Source organism: Rhinatrema bivittatum, chromosome 7 (genome assembly GCF_901001135.1).
Source record: "Rhinatrema bivittatum chromosome 7, aRhiBiv1.1, whole genome shotgun sequence".
In the NCBI taxonomy this organism is placed as follows: Eukaryota; Metazoa; Chordata; class Amphibia; order Gymnophiona; family Rhinatrematidae; genus Rhinatrema; species Rhinatrema bivittatum.
In genome coordinates this window covers 123,871,943-123,887,405 of record NC_042621.1, presented here as the reverse complement: position 1 = coordinate 123,887,405, position 15,463 = coordinate 123,871,943, and the positions used below count along the sequence as shown (strand labels likewise).

At 44.6% G+C, this 15,463-nt stretch overlaps 1 protein-coding gene across 3 annotated transcripts in view; it reads left to right on the top strand.

Annotated features, from left to right (window-relative positions):
* Window positions 1–15,463, top strand: part of LOC115095433 (core histone macro-H2A.2) — a 204,465-nt gene that overhangs the window by 176,271 nt on the left and 12,731 nt on the right. For all 3 annotated transcript variants that reach the window (XM_029609061.1, XM_029609063.1, XM_029609062.1), the window contains exon 9: window positions 6,752–6,926. In XM_029609061.1, the coding sequence (XP_029464921.1) occupies window positions 6,752–6,926 (175 nt within the window). The remainder of the gene's footprint in view (window positions 1–6,751; window positions 6,927–15,463) is intronic.

The window sequence follows — 15,463 nt, the reverse complement described above, 5'->3', positions numbered from 1 at the left end:
CCTTCGGAAAGGACTTGATGCTGGTAAGCATGAAGTGAGAGCAGCATATGATATCTTCGATACTGCCTCCAGGGTATCTGCAGCTGGTATAAGTGCCAGATGCTGGGCATGGCTCAAGTCCTCTGACTTAAGCCAAGAAGTCCAAGAAAGGTTAGCAGACCTTCCATGTGCAGGGAACAACTTATTTGGCGCCAAGATCCAAGAAACAGTTGCGCAATTAAAAGACCACCAAGACACCTTGCGTCAGCTGTCTACTCTCCCTGCGGACTTCCCATCCACTACCAAGAAGCCTTTTAGACTGGATCCTAGAAGGTTTTCCTACAAACCACGTAGGTATTATCCACCTCAATCCTGTACCCGACAGCCTAGACCTCTGCAAAGAGGTCAACCTCGACAGGCTAGGGCCCAACCAGCCCCGCAGATTGGTCCAGCATCGGAGTTTTGACTCCCTTCTAGAGAGCAGCAGTCAACCTTCACCTGCCACAACCATTCAGGTGGGAGGCCATTTGTGCCATTTTGCCAACCTATGGCGCAATATTACCACAGACCAAAGGATTTGTATTCACAAAAAAACCAGGGAGTAGCTTGCTTGTTGCAGCGGTTACTACCCCAAACCAAATAAGTCTGATACTTCACTTCAATGCATATCCAGCATAGCTCTCTGCTTCAATGGCAGGGTGGAAAAGACTGATACTTCACTTTCAGTACATATCCAGCATAGCTCTTCTTCAACGGCAGGGGGAGAAAGAGGATTTATATTCAGGCAACAACCAACAAGGAATGAATTACATAGTCTGGGCAAACAAATAATTATGGGAGTAGCTTGCTTGTTACGGCGGTTACTACCCTGAATCAATTAAGCCGTATACTTCACTGGGAATACATATCCAGCACAACACACTGCTTCAATGGCAGGGGGAATAAAGAAAAGAGGAATTATATTCAGACAACTAACAAGGACTGAATAGCACAGGCTGGGTAAACAAGCATGGGAGTAACTTGCTTATTGCAGCAGTTACTACCCCTGACCAGTTGAGCTGGATGTTTCGCTTGGATGCAGCTCCAGCGCTGCTCTCTACATCGATGGCGGGGGTGGAGGGAAACTGGAACCAGAGAGTTGCTGATGGGGGGCCAAGAGTAACAGATAAGCATGAGGACAAAAAAAAAAGTGGAAAACTTGCTGGGCAGACTGGATGGGCCGTTTGGTATTCTTCTGCCGTCATTTCTATGTTTCTATGGTCAACTGGGGATACCATCTAAACTTCCTCACCATACCACCAAACGCTTCACCACATCCGATGTCAAATCAAACATTCTCTCTCCGCTTCTCGAGACAGAACTCTCGACCCTTCTGCAATCCAATGCTGTGGAACCAGTACCTCGACAGCAGTGGGGTCAAGGGTTCTAATATTGGTATTTCCTAATCCCAAAAAATTCAGGCGGCATTCGTCCTATTCTGGACCTACGCGCCTTAAACATCTCCAAAGAGAAAAGTTCAGAATGGTAACCCTGGGTACCATGCTCCCACTACTGCAACAGGAAGATTGGCTCTGCTCTCTAGATCTTCAGGAGGCTTATGCCCACATTGCCATGTACCATCCTCATTGGAAATACCTCAGATTCACAGTAGGTCACAATAATTTCCAATACAGAGTGCTACCGTTCGGCCTTGCATCAGCACCTCGCGTATTTACCAAATGCCTGGCAGTAGTAGCAGCCCATTTGCGACAATCCAATGTCCACGTCTATCTGTATCTAGATGATTGGCTCATCAGAGGTCTGTCTCAAAATGTAGTGTGTCAATCCCTCTGTTTCACTATCAACCTGCTACAATCCCTGGGGTTTCTAATAAACTACCCCAGGTCAAATCTGACTCCATCACGTACCCTATCGTTCATAGGAGTAGATCTAGACACCATCCACGCAAAAGCGTCTCTCCCAAGGGAAAGGGCACGCACGTTATCAAACTTAGCCAATTCAGTGCAATCTCGCCGAACCACTACAGCTCGTCATCTATTAACCTTACTGGGTCACATGGCGTCCACGATTCATGTGACTCCCTTGGCTCGACTTGCCATGAGAGTAACACAATGGACTTTAAAGTCCCAGTGGTCCCAATCAAGTCAAAATATGTCCCACATTGTCCACGTCACCAGCCAGCTTCGTCTCTCCCTGGCTTGGTGGATACAGGAGTCCAATCTACTGATAGGACTACCCTTCCAACATCCACAATCTCAAATTACTTTGACAACAGATGCATCCACCCTAAGTTGGGGAGCCCATATCAACAACCTCCAAACCTAAGGAATCTGGACCACGGCGGAAGCAAAGCACCAGATAAACTTTCTGGAGCTCCGAGCAATTCAATATGCCTTCTACACGTTTCGGGATTGCCTCTCCAACAAAGTAATCCTGATCCAAACAGACAATCAAGTAGCAATGTGGTACCTGAGCAAACAAGGGGGCACAGGTACTTACCTGCTTATGACAGGAGGCAGCGCAGATCTGGGCCTGGGCTCTCTCCCATTCCATGCTATTAAGAGCGACCTATCTGGCAGTTGTGGGCAATCTGGTAGCAGACAATCTCAGTTGGGCTTTTCATCCCCTAAATCCCACAGTAGCGAACAGAGTATTTTACCAGTGTGGTCACCCGCACATAGACCTCTTTGTGTCAATACACAACTGCAAAGTGAGCAATTTCTACTCTCTACAACGCAGCAGCAATACACCTCCATGGGATGCCTTCGCCCACTCGTGGGCAACGGATCTCCTCTATGCCTACCCTCCACTTCCACTCATCAGCAAGACTCTCGTGAAGTTACGTCAGGACAGGGGCGCTATGATTCTCATAGCCCCCCACTGGCCGCGTCAGGCTTGGTTTCCCATCCTACGTGACCTATCAGTCCAACATCCAATTCGCTGGGCACAGATTTGATAACACAGAACAATGGTCTGTTGCGTCATCCCAACTTCCGCTCACTGTCCCTGACAGCTTGGATGTTGAAAGGTTAACTTTACAATCTTTAAACCTTTCTGACAAATTGTCCCAAGTCCTCGTGGCTTCACGAAAGCCTTCTACTAGGAGATCTTATCGTTCCAAATGGAAGAGATTCTCATCGTGGTGCATGTCAAAACAAATAGATCCCTTTTCCTGTCCCACATTCCTGGACTATCTCTGGCATCTCTCGGAGTCTGGCCTACAAACCTCCATCCGTGTACATGTTAGCGCAATAGCCACTTACCACAAGGGTATAGGAAATGCCCTGATTTCGGCACAACCACTTATAGCTCGTTTCATGAGGGGCTTGCTACAACTCAAGCCTCCACTGCATCCTCCAGTTCTAGCATGGGATCTTAATGTTGTCCTAGCACGACTCATGAAACATCCCTTCGAGCCGTTACATTCCTGCAAGCTTCGGCATCTCACTTGGAAGGTGATCTTTCTAGTGGCCATAATGTCAGCTCGCAGAGTCAGTGAGCTACATGCACTAGTAACATACCCACCATATACCAGGTTTCTTCATGACCATGTGGTACTCCGCACTCACCCTAAATTCCTTCCAAATGTAGTGTCTGATTTCTACTTAAATCAATCCATAACACTTCCTACCTTTTTTCCAAGCCCTCACTCACAGCCAGATGAGCGAGCTCCCCATTCCTTGAACTGTAAGCACACTCCTGCCTTTTATTTAGATCGCACTGCAGCCCACAGGAAGTCCACCCAATTATTTGTCTTTCGATAAAACCAGATTGGGTACTCCGGTAGGCAAACAGACTCTATCCACCTGGCCAGTGGATTGCATTTCTTTTTGCTATCAACAAGCAGGACTTCCTCTACAGGAACGCGTAAAAGCGCATTCAGTAAGGGCAATGGCAACGTCAGTGGCACACCTCCATTCCGTACCTCTTGCTGACATCTGCAGAGCTGCCACATGGAGATCTGTCTGTACATTTGCAGCTCATTATTGTCTCGACATGGCTGGCAGACAGGATTCCATCTTCAGCCAGTCGTTCCTGTGTAATTTGTTTCCAACCTAAATAACCCAACTTCCTTCCTGCAACCCAGGGAGATGATCAGGCTGCCCTGCTAACCAAAACTACCACAGTTTTTGTGCCTATCATTAGGTGTTTTGGCATTATTCTTTTCGGACATCCTGTAGCTTACTATTCACCCACATGTGAGGACTACCATCCTGCTCGTCCTGGGAGAAAGCAGAGTTGCTTACCTGTAACAGGTGTTCTCCCAGGACCAGCAGGATGTTAGTCCTCACGAAACCCGCTTGCCATCCCGCGGAGTTGGGTTCGCTTACATTTTATTATTTTATTTTCCGCTCATACATTTTAATACAAACGAGACTGAAGGGGGACCCCTGCTGGATGCAGGGTTGGTGGTATGCTGGGCATGCTCAGTGTGTCATTCAAAGTTCTAGAAACTTTGACTAAAGTGTTCCGTGATTGGGCTCCATCCTGATGATGTCACCCACATGTGAGGACTAACATCCTGCTGTCCTGGGAGAACACCTGTTACAGATAAGCAACTCTGCTTACTGTTGCTTTATTCCCCTTTTTCACCTGGAAATTCTATCCATAAAAATTCAGCATTGCATTTTGTTTCCTGCAGAACTTTTATCCTGTTTGATTCAATGCCCTCTTTAATATATAGTGCCACCCCTCTACCAATTTGATCCATCTTATCATTTTGATATAATTTTTATCCTGGTATTCGTATCCCATTGGTTATCCTCCTTCCACCAGATCTCTGAGATGCCAATTATATCCATCTCTCTTTTCAGTGCTATACATACTAACCCTCCCATCTTATTTTTTTTTTAAGACTTCTAGTATTTATATAAAGAAGGTTTTTGTTTTTATTTACCCCGTCAACTGACCAGCAGGTTGTTACATGGAATCTTTCTGCTCTGTCTGATCTTCATTTACCTTCATGTTTACCCTCCTCATCCAACCCAAGAATACTTATTAGACTTGATATGTTTATTTCTGTATATGCTCAAACTGCTATAATGTTTCAACACTGTTAAGAAAAAAAAATGTTCACTTTGTAAACCGTTATGATGGCTCTACCAAATAACGGTATATAAAACTCATCAAATAAATAAATAAATTTAGGCACTTGGTCCACCTTAGCATTTATTACAACCTGTGTACTGGGATGCCCTAATTTCCCTGTTCTCTTACTATACTTCAAAGATGCATCATTCTGAACCATGTGATTTTGAGCGACTACTGGTTTTCCCCTTTCATCTAATTTAAAAGCTGCATTATATGCTAGATGATGGGGGAAAGCTTAGACTTCACAGAAGGCTCTTCCAACAAGACCATCTCTGATGACCACAGGGCTGTACTTGATCCTTTTTTGTCTTTCTCATCACACTATTCTGAACCTTCCCTTTATTTACAGCTTGTCTGGCTCCTGAATCCTTTCCATAGTTCTCATTTCCTTTCCTTGTATCTCATCCTTTCTTCATCACACTCTACTCTCCATCCATCTCCAACATCTTTTCTCTCCTGTGTTACATTTCTTTGCTTTTCTTCCTACCATCACCAGCTGTTCTTTTAATTTCTCTGCTCTCCCATGGTTCAACTGTTACTTGTTACTTGGTCTCTATCATGTCACTGTCTCACTACTCCCCCCGCTCTCCATCTCCCCCTCTACAACCTCCAAAGACTGTCTTGTCGCCCTAATTCTATCCCCCAATCCTACGAAGAACTTACTCTCTTGTCTCTGTTTACCCCACCACTCATTCCAAGCCTATTGGAATGGAGGCTTGATTGAAGGAGTTGCTGCAGGAGAAGCAGCTGCCACTGGATCACGGGAAAAGGAGCTACTGTGTCCTCCTCTCCTGTAGTCCCCCAGAATTTCTCTAGTGGCAGCTTCTTCCATAGTAACTAAAATACAGAATGCACTCTATCCCTGCAGCATTTTGGAGGACCATAGGAAAGGCTGAGGAAGATGCAGCAGTTCATCATCCTACAACAACTCCCTTAGGCTAGTATTCTTGCAGCTTTGAAGGAGATTTGGATGGGCCCCCTCATGGATCTCCAATCTCTCCTCCCTCCTCATTTTGTTTTCTCCTCCCTCATCAAAGGCTCCATTTCCTTTGCCTCCACTTTTTTCCCCTCCTTCACTCTCCCTCCCCCTAACTGCTCATCGCCACTCTCAAAGCTGGGCCTTGGGTAGCTCTAACAGACCCATTTCTGGGCTCCATTACTTTGTGGGAACATGCCAACAACTGTTTGTTGATGAGCAGAGGAATGTTGGTCTGCTTGATCTCACCCTCTATCTTATGCCAAGAACTTCCTTTTGGAATTGGAAACCCAAGAGGGAGGGGCTAAATTGTTGACTCTGAGCACATGTCAGCTGCAGTCCTGCACTTAACTGATCATAACAAATTGCTTCTATTTTGTTGCCTCCTAGCATCATGGCACAGGACCTGATTTCAGGAGGGAGAGTGAAGGTGTGGTGAGAAGAGGGACAGAGCAATGAAGATGTGCTACCTGGCCCTACCCCCACCTTTGAAGAGTCACAGACTTGGTTCATTTGAGATGGGTTGCTAAATACTATTAAACTAAGGATACTTAGGTTTAGGTGCAAATTAGGAACTCCTTGGTAAGAGGTACTAAAGTCTTTTTTCTAGCTGGGGTTAAGTGAGAACATTCCTTTCCAGAAGAACACAATAGGAAAAGTTCTCTGTGCAATTATTAACCTCATTCTTGTTTTCTTGATCACCAGCTGCCCTCAGCCAAGCTAATGGACTAGCAGCTAAATTTGTCATCCACTGCCATATTCCCCAGTGGGGGTCTGACAAGAGTGAAGAACAACTGGAGAAAACAATTAAGAACTGCTTGTCTGCAGCTGAGGACAAGAAGCTGAAGTCAGTAGCTTTCCCTTCTTTCCCTAGTGGCAGGTACGTACTTAAGGGGATGTAATTTGTGCATTAAAGCTACTCAGTACGATACGTGATGCCATATTTTTTCATATACCTAGATATTTCTACTGTCTTTGCCAGGATGTCATTTCTTGCTCTCAAAACTGAACCATCTAAAACAGAATGTCTTCTTCGCAACTTTTCTCCTTTCCATACATTGGTGAACTCTCATGTCCCATGTTGCCTGGAGCCCAAATGTATTTTTTAAATTGAATTCTTCATCTGGCAGTTTCCTCCTGCTCCTCTGGCTTTCAGCTCAATCATAATATGCCTGTAGTGGGTTATGGCACCACGAGCCTTAAGTCGCAATTTTCTGGGCTATTTATTTGTAACCTTCCTTAGGCCAGCCATGCCAGTTGTTGTCCTTGGATAGGAGCAGCACATGTGATTCACTCCAGAACCTGGTGCACATGCAGGGCTATCATGATCCACCTTGCAAGCTGTGCATTTGCACAGGACGAAGATGACTCAGAGGGGATGGTGGCTTGGTACGTGATGACCAAAGAATAGGAAGAGACACTGGAGTGAAATGAGGGGACTTCAGACTGAAGAGCCAGGAAAGTCTTCAGAAGCTGCCAGATGGTTTGGATGAATTAGTAGAATAATTGGTAAAACTAATAATTTCAATACCACATGCATGTTATAAAATCCTCTGACTTATACATGTAAAAGCCGACTTACTGAGGGTATGTTTAAACGCTTTTTTATTGAGCAATGAAAAAAAACCACACATCATAATGCATTCTGCCCGGGAGGCCATAGCCCTTAGCCCCCCGCTACAGTAACGTTAGGAATAAGCTCTTTTACATGGAGTTATTTCCCCCTGAAAAGGTATCCTCCATCCCGAACCCCCCCCTCCCTCACTGTCCCTCCCCCCCTAAGGAGTCCAAACATAATTAATGAGTAAAACCTGCTTGCATATCCATTTAAAATTCAAAGTACAAATAGGTGGGTATATCATTTGTGCACACTATCCGGCTTAAATTCTGACTTATCTGGCTAAGTAGCATTTTTGCCGCTACTTAGACAGACTAATTTGAACCTAACTGGATAAATAGCATTTTTTTAGACTTATCCAGCTATCTTACATACCCAGATAAGTCCAAAAAGTATGTGTTAGATGGAGAAATAGCATTTTTCAGACTTCTCCAGCTAAGTGCTGCTACTTATCTGCATAAATCGAAACTTATCCAGAAAAGTAGTGGCATTTATCTGGATAAGTCCAAACTTGCCCAGCTCGTGGTTTTTACGCGTGAGCATATATGCGCATGTATGTACTCATATCTTATAACCTGCGCATATCATTTGTGCTCAGGTTAAAAGCTACAGTAGTAAATTACCGTGCACTCATATACACATGTATATGGGTACATGTGAAAGGTTTTGAAAGTATCCTCCTTGGTTGGAGTTTTATGAATACTATCTACTCCTCCTCCATCAATCATGGAACAAATATTAGAAAAGTTTGCAAATGAGCTACAGTTATTCACATATCTAAAAGTTCAGCAGACACAGGTGGAGAAGACTCAAACTGTGATATTAAGGATAGATCTTCATCAAAAAAGATCCTAATGTTAATTTCTGATTCTGATGACGGTCTGTTTCATTCTTTGGTCTTAGTCCTTCTAATCCTTTTAAGAATCTGTAGGATTGCTATGTAACCCTTCTCTGGCACTAGATATACTACTACTACACCGGAAGACATGCCTTATCCTACCTTCATTCAAAAATGGCAGATTCCATACCTTTCCAGGAGTCCTAAAACTTGTAAATGTGCTTAAGCAAGCTATCGCTGTCCTGATACATAAAGCATGTGAAGACTTTTAATCTAAGATTTAACAAACACCTCTCTTCATGCCTTTAGTAGTAAAGTAAATATAACTAAAGTAAAAGATACAGCTATGTCCAGGGCATACAATTGTTCAACTACCTCATGAGTCTGTGGTAGAGGAGTCTGAACAAACACATTCCAGCATGCCTCCTGGAAAAGATGCAAAATTATTAGATGCTGCAGAGCAAAAGATCTTTCGATCAGCAATGCTCAGCGCATTAGTTGAGAAAAGCTAAAAAAAAAAAAAAAAAAAGGAAAAAAATCAGCTTTAAAATGTGAATGGAGATCGCTATGAAGAAAAACAGTGAGCATGAGACCCGCCCCCTTGTGATGTCATCCAGCCCAGCGTCGAGCCGGTAAACGGCACCATTCCACCTGGCACTGAGGCGGAGGGGGCTGCCCACCAGCACCGGGCACTTTTGAGATGCTTCACTGAAGAGAAAAGCTAAAAAAAAAAAAATGAAAAAAATCAGCCTTCAAATGTGAATGGAGATCGCTATGAAGAAAAACAGTGAGCATGAGACCCGCCCCCCTTGTGATGTCATCCAGCCCAGCGTCAAGCCGGTAAACGGCGCCATTCCACCTGGCGTCGCGCTCCAAAGGGGCACTCTCCTTTGTGCACCCCTTCGTGTAACCCTTGGTGCTACCTTTTTTCGTTTTTTTTCTTTTTAACTTCTATGTTTCTTCCACTTTTGTTTACCTTTCTCTTTTGTCATAGTTGTTATCCCTTGTTAACAATTTTCATTGTTATTAATGTTAAATGTATTTGACAAAGGTAACTTTTTTCCTGCATCTCCTGTTTTAATGTAAACCGGTATGATTTGTATATTATACAAGAATGTCGGTATATAAAAACTAAAAATAAATAAATAAATGATCCAATATTTATAAAATATCCTGCAAAAGATAAGGGATGCATTAAGAAGTCTTTCCTCTGGCATTCAAGACAAATTTACGCCACATCTCAATGAAACAGAGGAATATGCGAAACATTCCTCTGTTTGAACCAAATGGTTCAAAGTGCACCATTCAGTCTCTGGCAAGTGAGGAAGAGAATCTGCCAAAGGTGCTGAAAGACTGCTGTCCTCCTCCTTTGTGACAGGAGCGGGTGAGTGACAGGATCTGGGAGGGGGAGTGGAATTATGCCATTTCCTTCCTACCAATGCTTTTCATTTGAGAGGGTCCTCTGTCTCCCGCAGCAATTTAGCCAGGCCTGGCCAATACCGTGACAAGGGCCAAATTTTTCAGCGCTAACTAGGGCCGCAGAAGTCAAGGGGCTCTGATTAAAGATCATTGCTCTACTCTGCAGATGTTAACAGCAGCAACTATATAACAGTAGAACTAGGGGGGTCACAAAATGAAACATCAGGGGAGATGACTCAGAGCCGTCAGGAAATATTTCTTCATGGAGAGGGTGGTGGATGCCTGGAATGCCTTTCCAGGGGAGGTGGTGAAGACAAAAACAGTCAAAGAATTCAAAGGTGCATGGGATAATTACTGTGAGTCCCTAAAGGCTAGAGGATAGGAATGAAGAAAGAGTGCATGGGGGTAACGGTGCGACAGTTACTACCCTAAGCAGAAGCACAGGATTACTACCCTCAACCAATAAGCCTTAATATTTTTGACATAACTGCAACATCACTCTGTACTTTGATAGGGGGTGGGGAATTGATTCAGGGCAACCAATATGGTCCCCGACTTTTATGGTCTGGGTTAGTGATATGTCTACATAAGGGAAAAAGCACAGGACTGTTTATATGGCCAAGTCCAAAAGCAAAGCAAGTCAACATTGCCTGAATTTTCAGGACCAAATGTTACTAGCAGTAATTTTTTATGGGTTTGGCAGTTGCTTATAAATATTACTACCCTTAAAAGGATTGGGGTAATTTCAAATACTATCCTTAAGAGAAAATTAGGGATGACCTGCACGCCAGATATTACCATAAGAAGCTTGCTGGGCAGACAGGATGAATCATTTGGTTCTTTTCTGCCGTCATTAATATGTTACTATAAGACTTCACACTGAAAATACTAGCAACAACTATATAGGAAGCAATATTTCTACGCTTGCAGGAGATATCAACATTAACTTTATTATAGATAAATGTCCCAGAAACACCAGTTTCAATAATCACAACAGCAAAAACAGATAAGTGAATGTCCCTGGGGCATAATTCAGCAGAAGTCTATGCAATAATCCTCTCAAAAGTCTGTTCCAAGCATTTGACTATCAGTATTATCACCATTTCTCCTCTTTGCACACTTCCTGTGGGGTCGAAAGAGGCTGAAACTTTTTTGTCCCTAAAAATCACTCATCATTTCAGACCACTGGGTTCTGAAAATAATTCTAAAGGGTTACCATTTACATTTTTGTAACCTCTGCTTAATCCTCCACACCCTTATGTAGTACCCCTAGACCATCCTCAAATTCTAAGAGAAGAACTGGTCAGCTCATATAGTAGAACCAGTCTCAGTCGTAGAAAAAGGGGAGAGGTTCTATTCAAGATATTTCCTAATCCCAAAGAAATTAGGATGCCTTCGTCCCATTCTGGATTTAAAGAACTAAAACATACCTCAAAAGGAAAAAGTTTAAAATGAATTCCCTTGGCACCATCCTCCCTTATCTGGAAACCCGGAATTGGCTTAAATCCTAGATCTGAAAGATGCTTACATTCATGCAGCCATTCACAAGAATCACAAGAGATAGCTGCAGTTTATAGTGGACAAAAATCATTATGCGTACCATGTGTTACCATTTAGTCTATTTGGCAGCTCGAAGAATATTCAAGTACTTTATCCCAGGACAAGCAGGATGCTAGTCCTCACATATGGGTGACGTCACTGACGGAGCCCTAAAGCGGGAAAGCTTTCTGTCAAAGTTTCTAGAAACTTTTGACTGGCCCTGTGAGGGCACTGAGCATGCCCAGCATGCTATGATATTCTCTGCCACAGGTGTCTCTCTTCAGTCTTCGTCTTTCCGCGCTGCAGTTCGCATCGCATCGAAACATAGGCATCGACATCGAAGGTCATCGATGACCGAATTCACGTCACAGGATCCGTCGACGGCAAAGCGGCCACGCTCGGAGGAAACCTCGGGGCCTGGGCCTCATCCTCCCATCTCGACACCTGATCCCCTGCAGGGCCCTGCAGCGGATCCAACGCCGCAGCCTTCGCCACCGCTTACAACTGCTCTGGTACCATCAGTTGTAACGCCAGAATTGTCTGATATCATCAGACAAGCGATATCACAGGCTTTGAGGGAACAGTTAATTCCGATGGGCTTGTCGATGCCGATGCTTCCAGCATTGATGTCGGCAACTTTGCCGATGCCGGTGGGACCACCGATGCCGGTGTCCACAGTGACGCCGAGAACACTAGAAGAGTCGACGTCGACACCAAGGATAATAACCACATCGACGTCGAAATATGCGCAACTACCATCGACTACTACCGTATTGATGCCCATGTTGCCGCCTCCATCGGGGAAAAGACCGCTGTCGACGTCGAGGCCAACATCAGTGCCATCGAGGACGACACTGATGGATGATGATGAGGTTCATGACCTACCATCCTTTCAATGTCTACTTCAGAGATACCAAGATGTCATCGACACCTTGCCCAAAAAACCTGGGGAACATGTTTTTCCATCTACTCCCACTGATGACCCATTACCAGGTCCATCAGGACTACATTTTCCACCAAGATCCACAACAAAACACACTCACAGGAAGAAGAGGAATCCTGGGATAGCCAAGATACAGAATCCTCTTCAGAGGACTTCATGTCGGATCCCTCACCTCCAGAGCCCAGAAAGAAGTCCCCACCTGAAGACCTGTCTTTCTCTAATTTCATACAGGATATGGCAGACACCATTCCTTTTAAGTTGGAAGCAGAACAGGACTCAGGACAACACACTTTAGAAGTCCTACAATTTGTGGATCCCCCAAAACAAGTTTTGGCCATCCCAATACATGAGGTGCTCTTAGACCTGCAACATCGTATCTGGGAGCATCCATCCACAGTGTCAGCTGTAAACAAAAGGGTGGATTCATCTTATTTAGTACAGTCAGCTCCAGGGTACCAAAAGGCACAACTGCCACATCAATCTGTGGTAGTTGAATCTGCCCAGAAAAAATCAAAAAGGATCCGCCCTCATTCTTCCACCCCACCTGGCAAGGATCATCGTTTCCTTGATACTATGGGAAGAAAGATCTATCAATCTTCAATGCTGAATTCCAGAATCTCTGCATACCAGCTGTACATGACACAGTATCAGAGAAATTTATGGAAACAGATGGAGGACTTTACAAAATCTTTACCTGAACAGCTTCAAGAACCTGCACAAGCCATTATACATAAAGGCTTGGAAGCAGGTAAACATGAAGTGAGGGCGGCCTACGACAGTTTCGATACTGCCTCCAGGACTGCAGCTGTGGGTATCGCTGCATGCAGATATGCATGGCTCAAGGCCTCTGACCTCAGGCCTTAGGTCCAAGAAAAACTTGTTGATCTTCCATGCAACGGAGATAACCTGTTTGGAGAAAAAGTTCAAGAGGCAGTCCAACAACTGAAGTATCACACAGAGACTTTGCGTCAATTGTCCCAAATACCTCAGGATCCTTCCACACAGCCTCCTCGTCGACTTCCCCGCAGAGAAACAAGGAGGCCTTACTATAGGCCACGCAGATACTACTCCCAAACATCTAGGGGTAGATCCACTAGACCTCAACAGCAATGTGCCCAAACTAGACAACCCAGGGCACCTCGTACTCAACCTCCATCTCAGATAGGCCCTGCCTCTGGGTTTTGAGATACAGCCCAGAGAACAAGCCACTCCTTTAAACCCTCACACACAACTTCCAGTGGGAGGAAAAGTATCCCACTTTTACACTCACTGGAAAACAATAACAACAGACCAATGGGTGCTCTCTATAGTTGCTCAAGGATACAAGCTAAATTTCCTGTCAATTCCACCAGAATTTCCACCGAGAGCCTTCCCACAACAAGAGTCTCAACTAATTCCTCTACAAACAGAATTATCCACCCTTCTGAAAATCAGGACAATACAGTTAGTGCCCCAATCTCAGAAGGGAAGAGGATTCTACTCCCGTTACTTCCTCATTCCAAAGAAACAGGAAGCCTCAGGCCCATCCTAGACCTAAGAAATCTCAACAAATTTCTAAAGAAAGAAAAATTCAGGATGGTTTCCCTAGGCACCATGCTTCCTCTTCTTCAACAAGGAGATTGGCTTTGTTCTCTGGATCTTCAGGATGCTTATACTCACATCCCAATATACCCCCCTCATCGCAAATACCTGCGCTTCATAGTGGGTCAACAACACTTCCAATACAGAGTACTCCCTTTCGGACTCGCCTCTGCACCCAGAGTGTTCACAAAATGTCTAGCAGTCATAGCAGCACATCTACGCAAACAAGGTGCTCATGTCTTCCCATACCTAGACGACTGGCTCATCAGAAGTCAGTCTCTACAAGGAGCTCTCGATTCTCTCAATCAAACAATTGCAACACTACATTCAGTGGGTTTCCTGATCAATTATCAAAAATCCCACCTCACACCATTACAACTGCTTCAATTCATAGGAGCAGATTTGAACACCAACCTTGCAAGAGCTTTTCTACCAGAAGATTGTGCAGAAACAATCTCACTGCTAGCAACGTGGCTCAGCTCACAAACACAAGTAACAGCTCACCAGGTTCTAACTTTACTAGGCCACATGGCCTCTACAGTTCACGTTACACCCATGGCACGTTTAGCCATGAGAATAACACAATGGACTTTAAGATCACAATGGATCCAAGCCATTCAACCACTGCATACTCAAATTCAAGTAACCCACCAACTACGTTCTTCTCTACTATGGTGGATGAACAAGGACAATTTGCGCAAGGGCCTACCTTTTCAACAACCAGTTCCACAAGTAACTGTAACTACAGATGCATCCACCTTGGGTTGGGGAGCTCATATAGACAATCTCCAAACACAAGGAACTTGGACAAAGCTCGAAGCAACATTTCAAATCAATTTCCTGGAACTTCGAGCTATACGTTATGCTCTACATGCCTTCAAGGACTGCCTTACACACAAGACTGTTCTGATCCAAACGGACAACACAGTAGCCATGTGGTACATAAACAAACAAGGAGTGACAGGCTCGTACCTCCTTTGTCAAGAGGCAGCTCAGATATGGAGTTGGGCCCTGAACAACTCCATGTTTCTCAAGGCCACTTATCTGGCGGGCATTCACAATGTAGTGGCGGACAGACTCAGTCGTCAATTCCAACCACACGAATGGTCCCTGGATCCCTCAGTAGTGACCAGGATATTTCAACTTTGGGGATATCCAGCAGTAGACCTATTTGCATCACATCTGAATCACAAAGTAGACAACTACTGTTCCCTATACAACTTGAACAACAGGCCGGCCAAGGACGCATTTGCTCGCCCTTGGAACTCAGGCCTACTCTACGCGTATCCTCCAATACCGCTCATAACCAAAACTCTAGTGAAGCTACAACAGGACAAGGGGACCATGATACTCATAGCCCCATATTGGCCTCGACAAGTATGGTTTCCCACACTCCTCGACCTCTCAGTCAGGGATCCCATTCGTCTAGGAGTAGCTCCCACTCTCATAACTCAAGATCAGGGTCGGTTGCGCCATCCC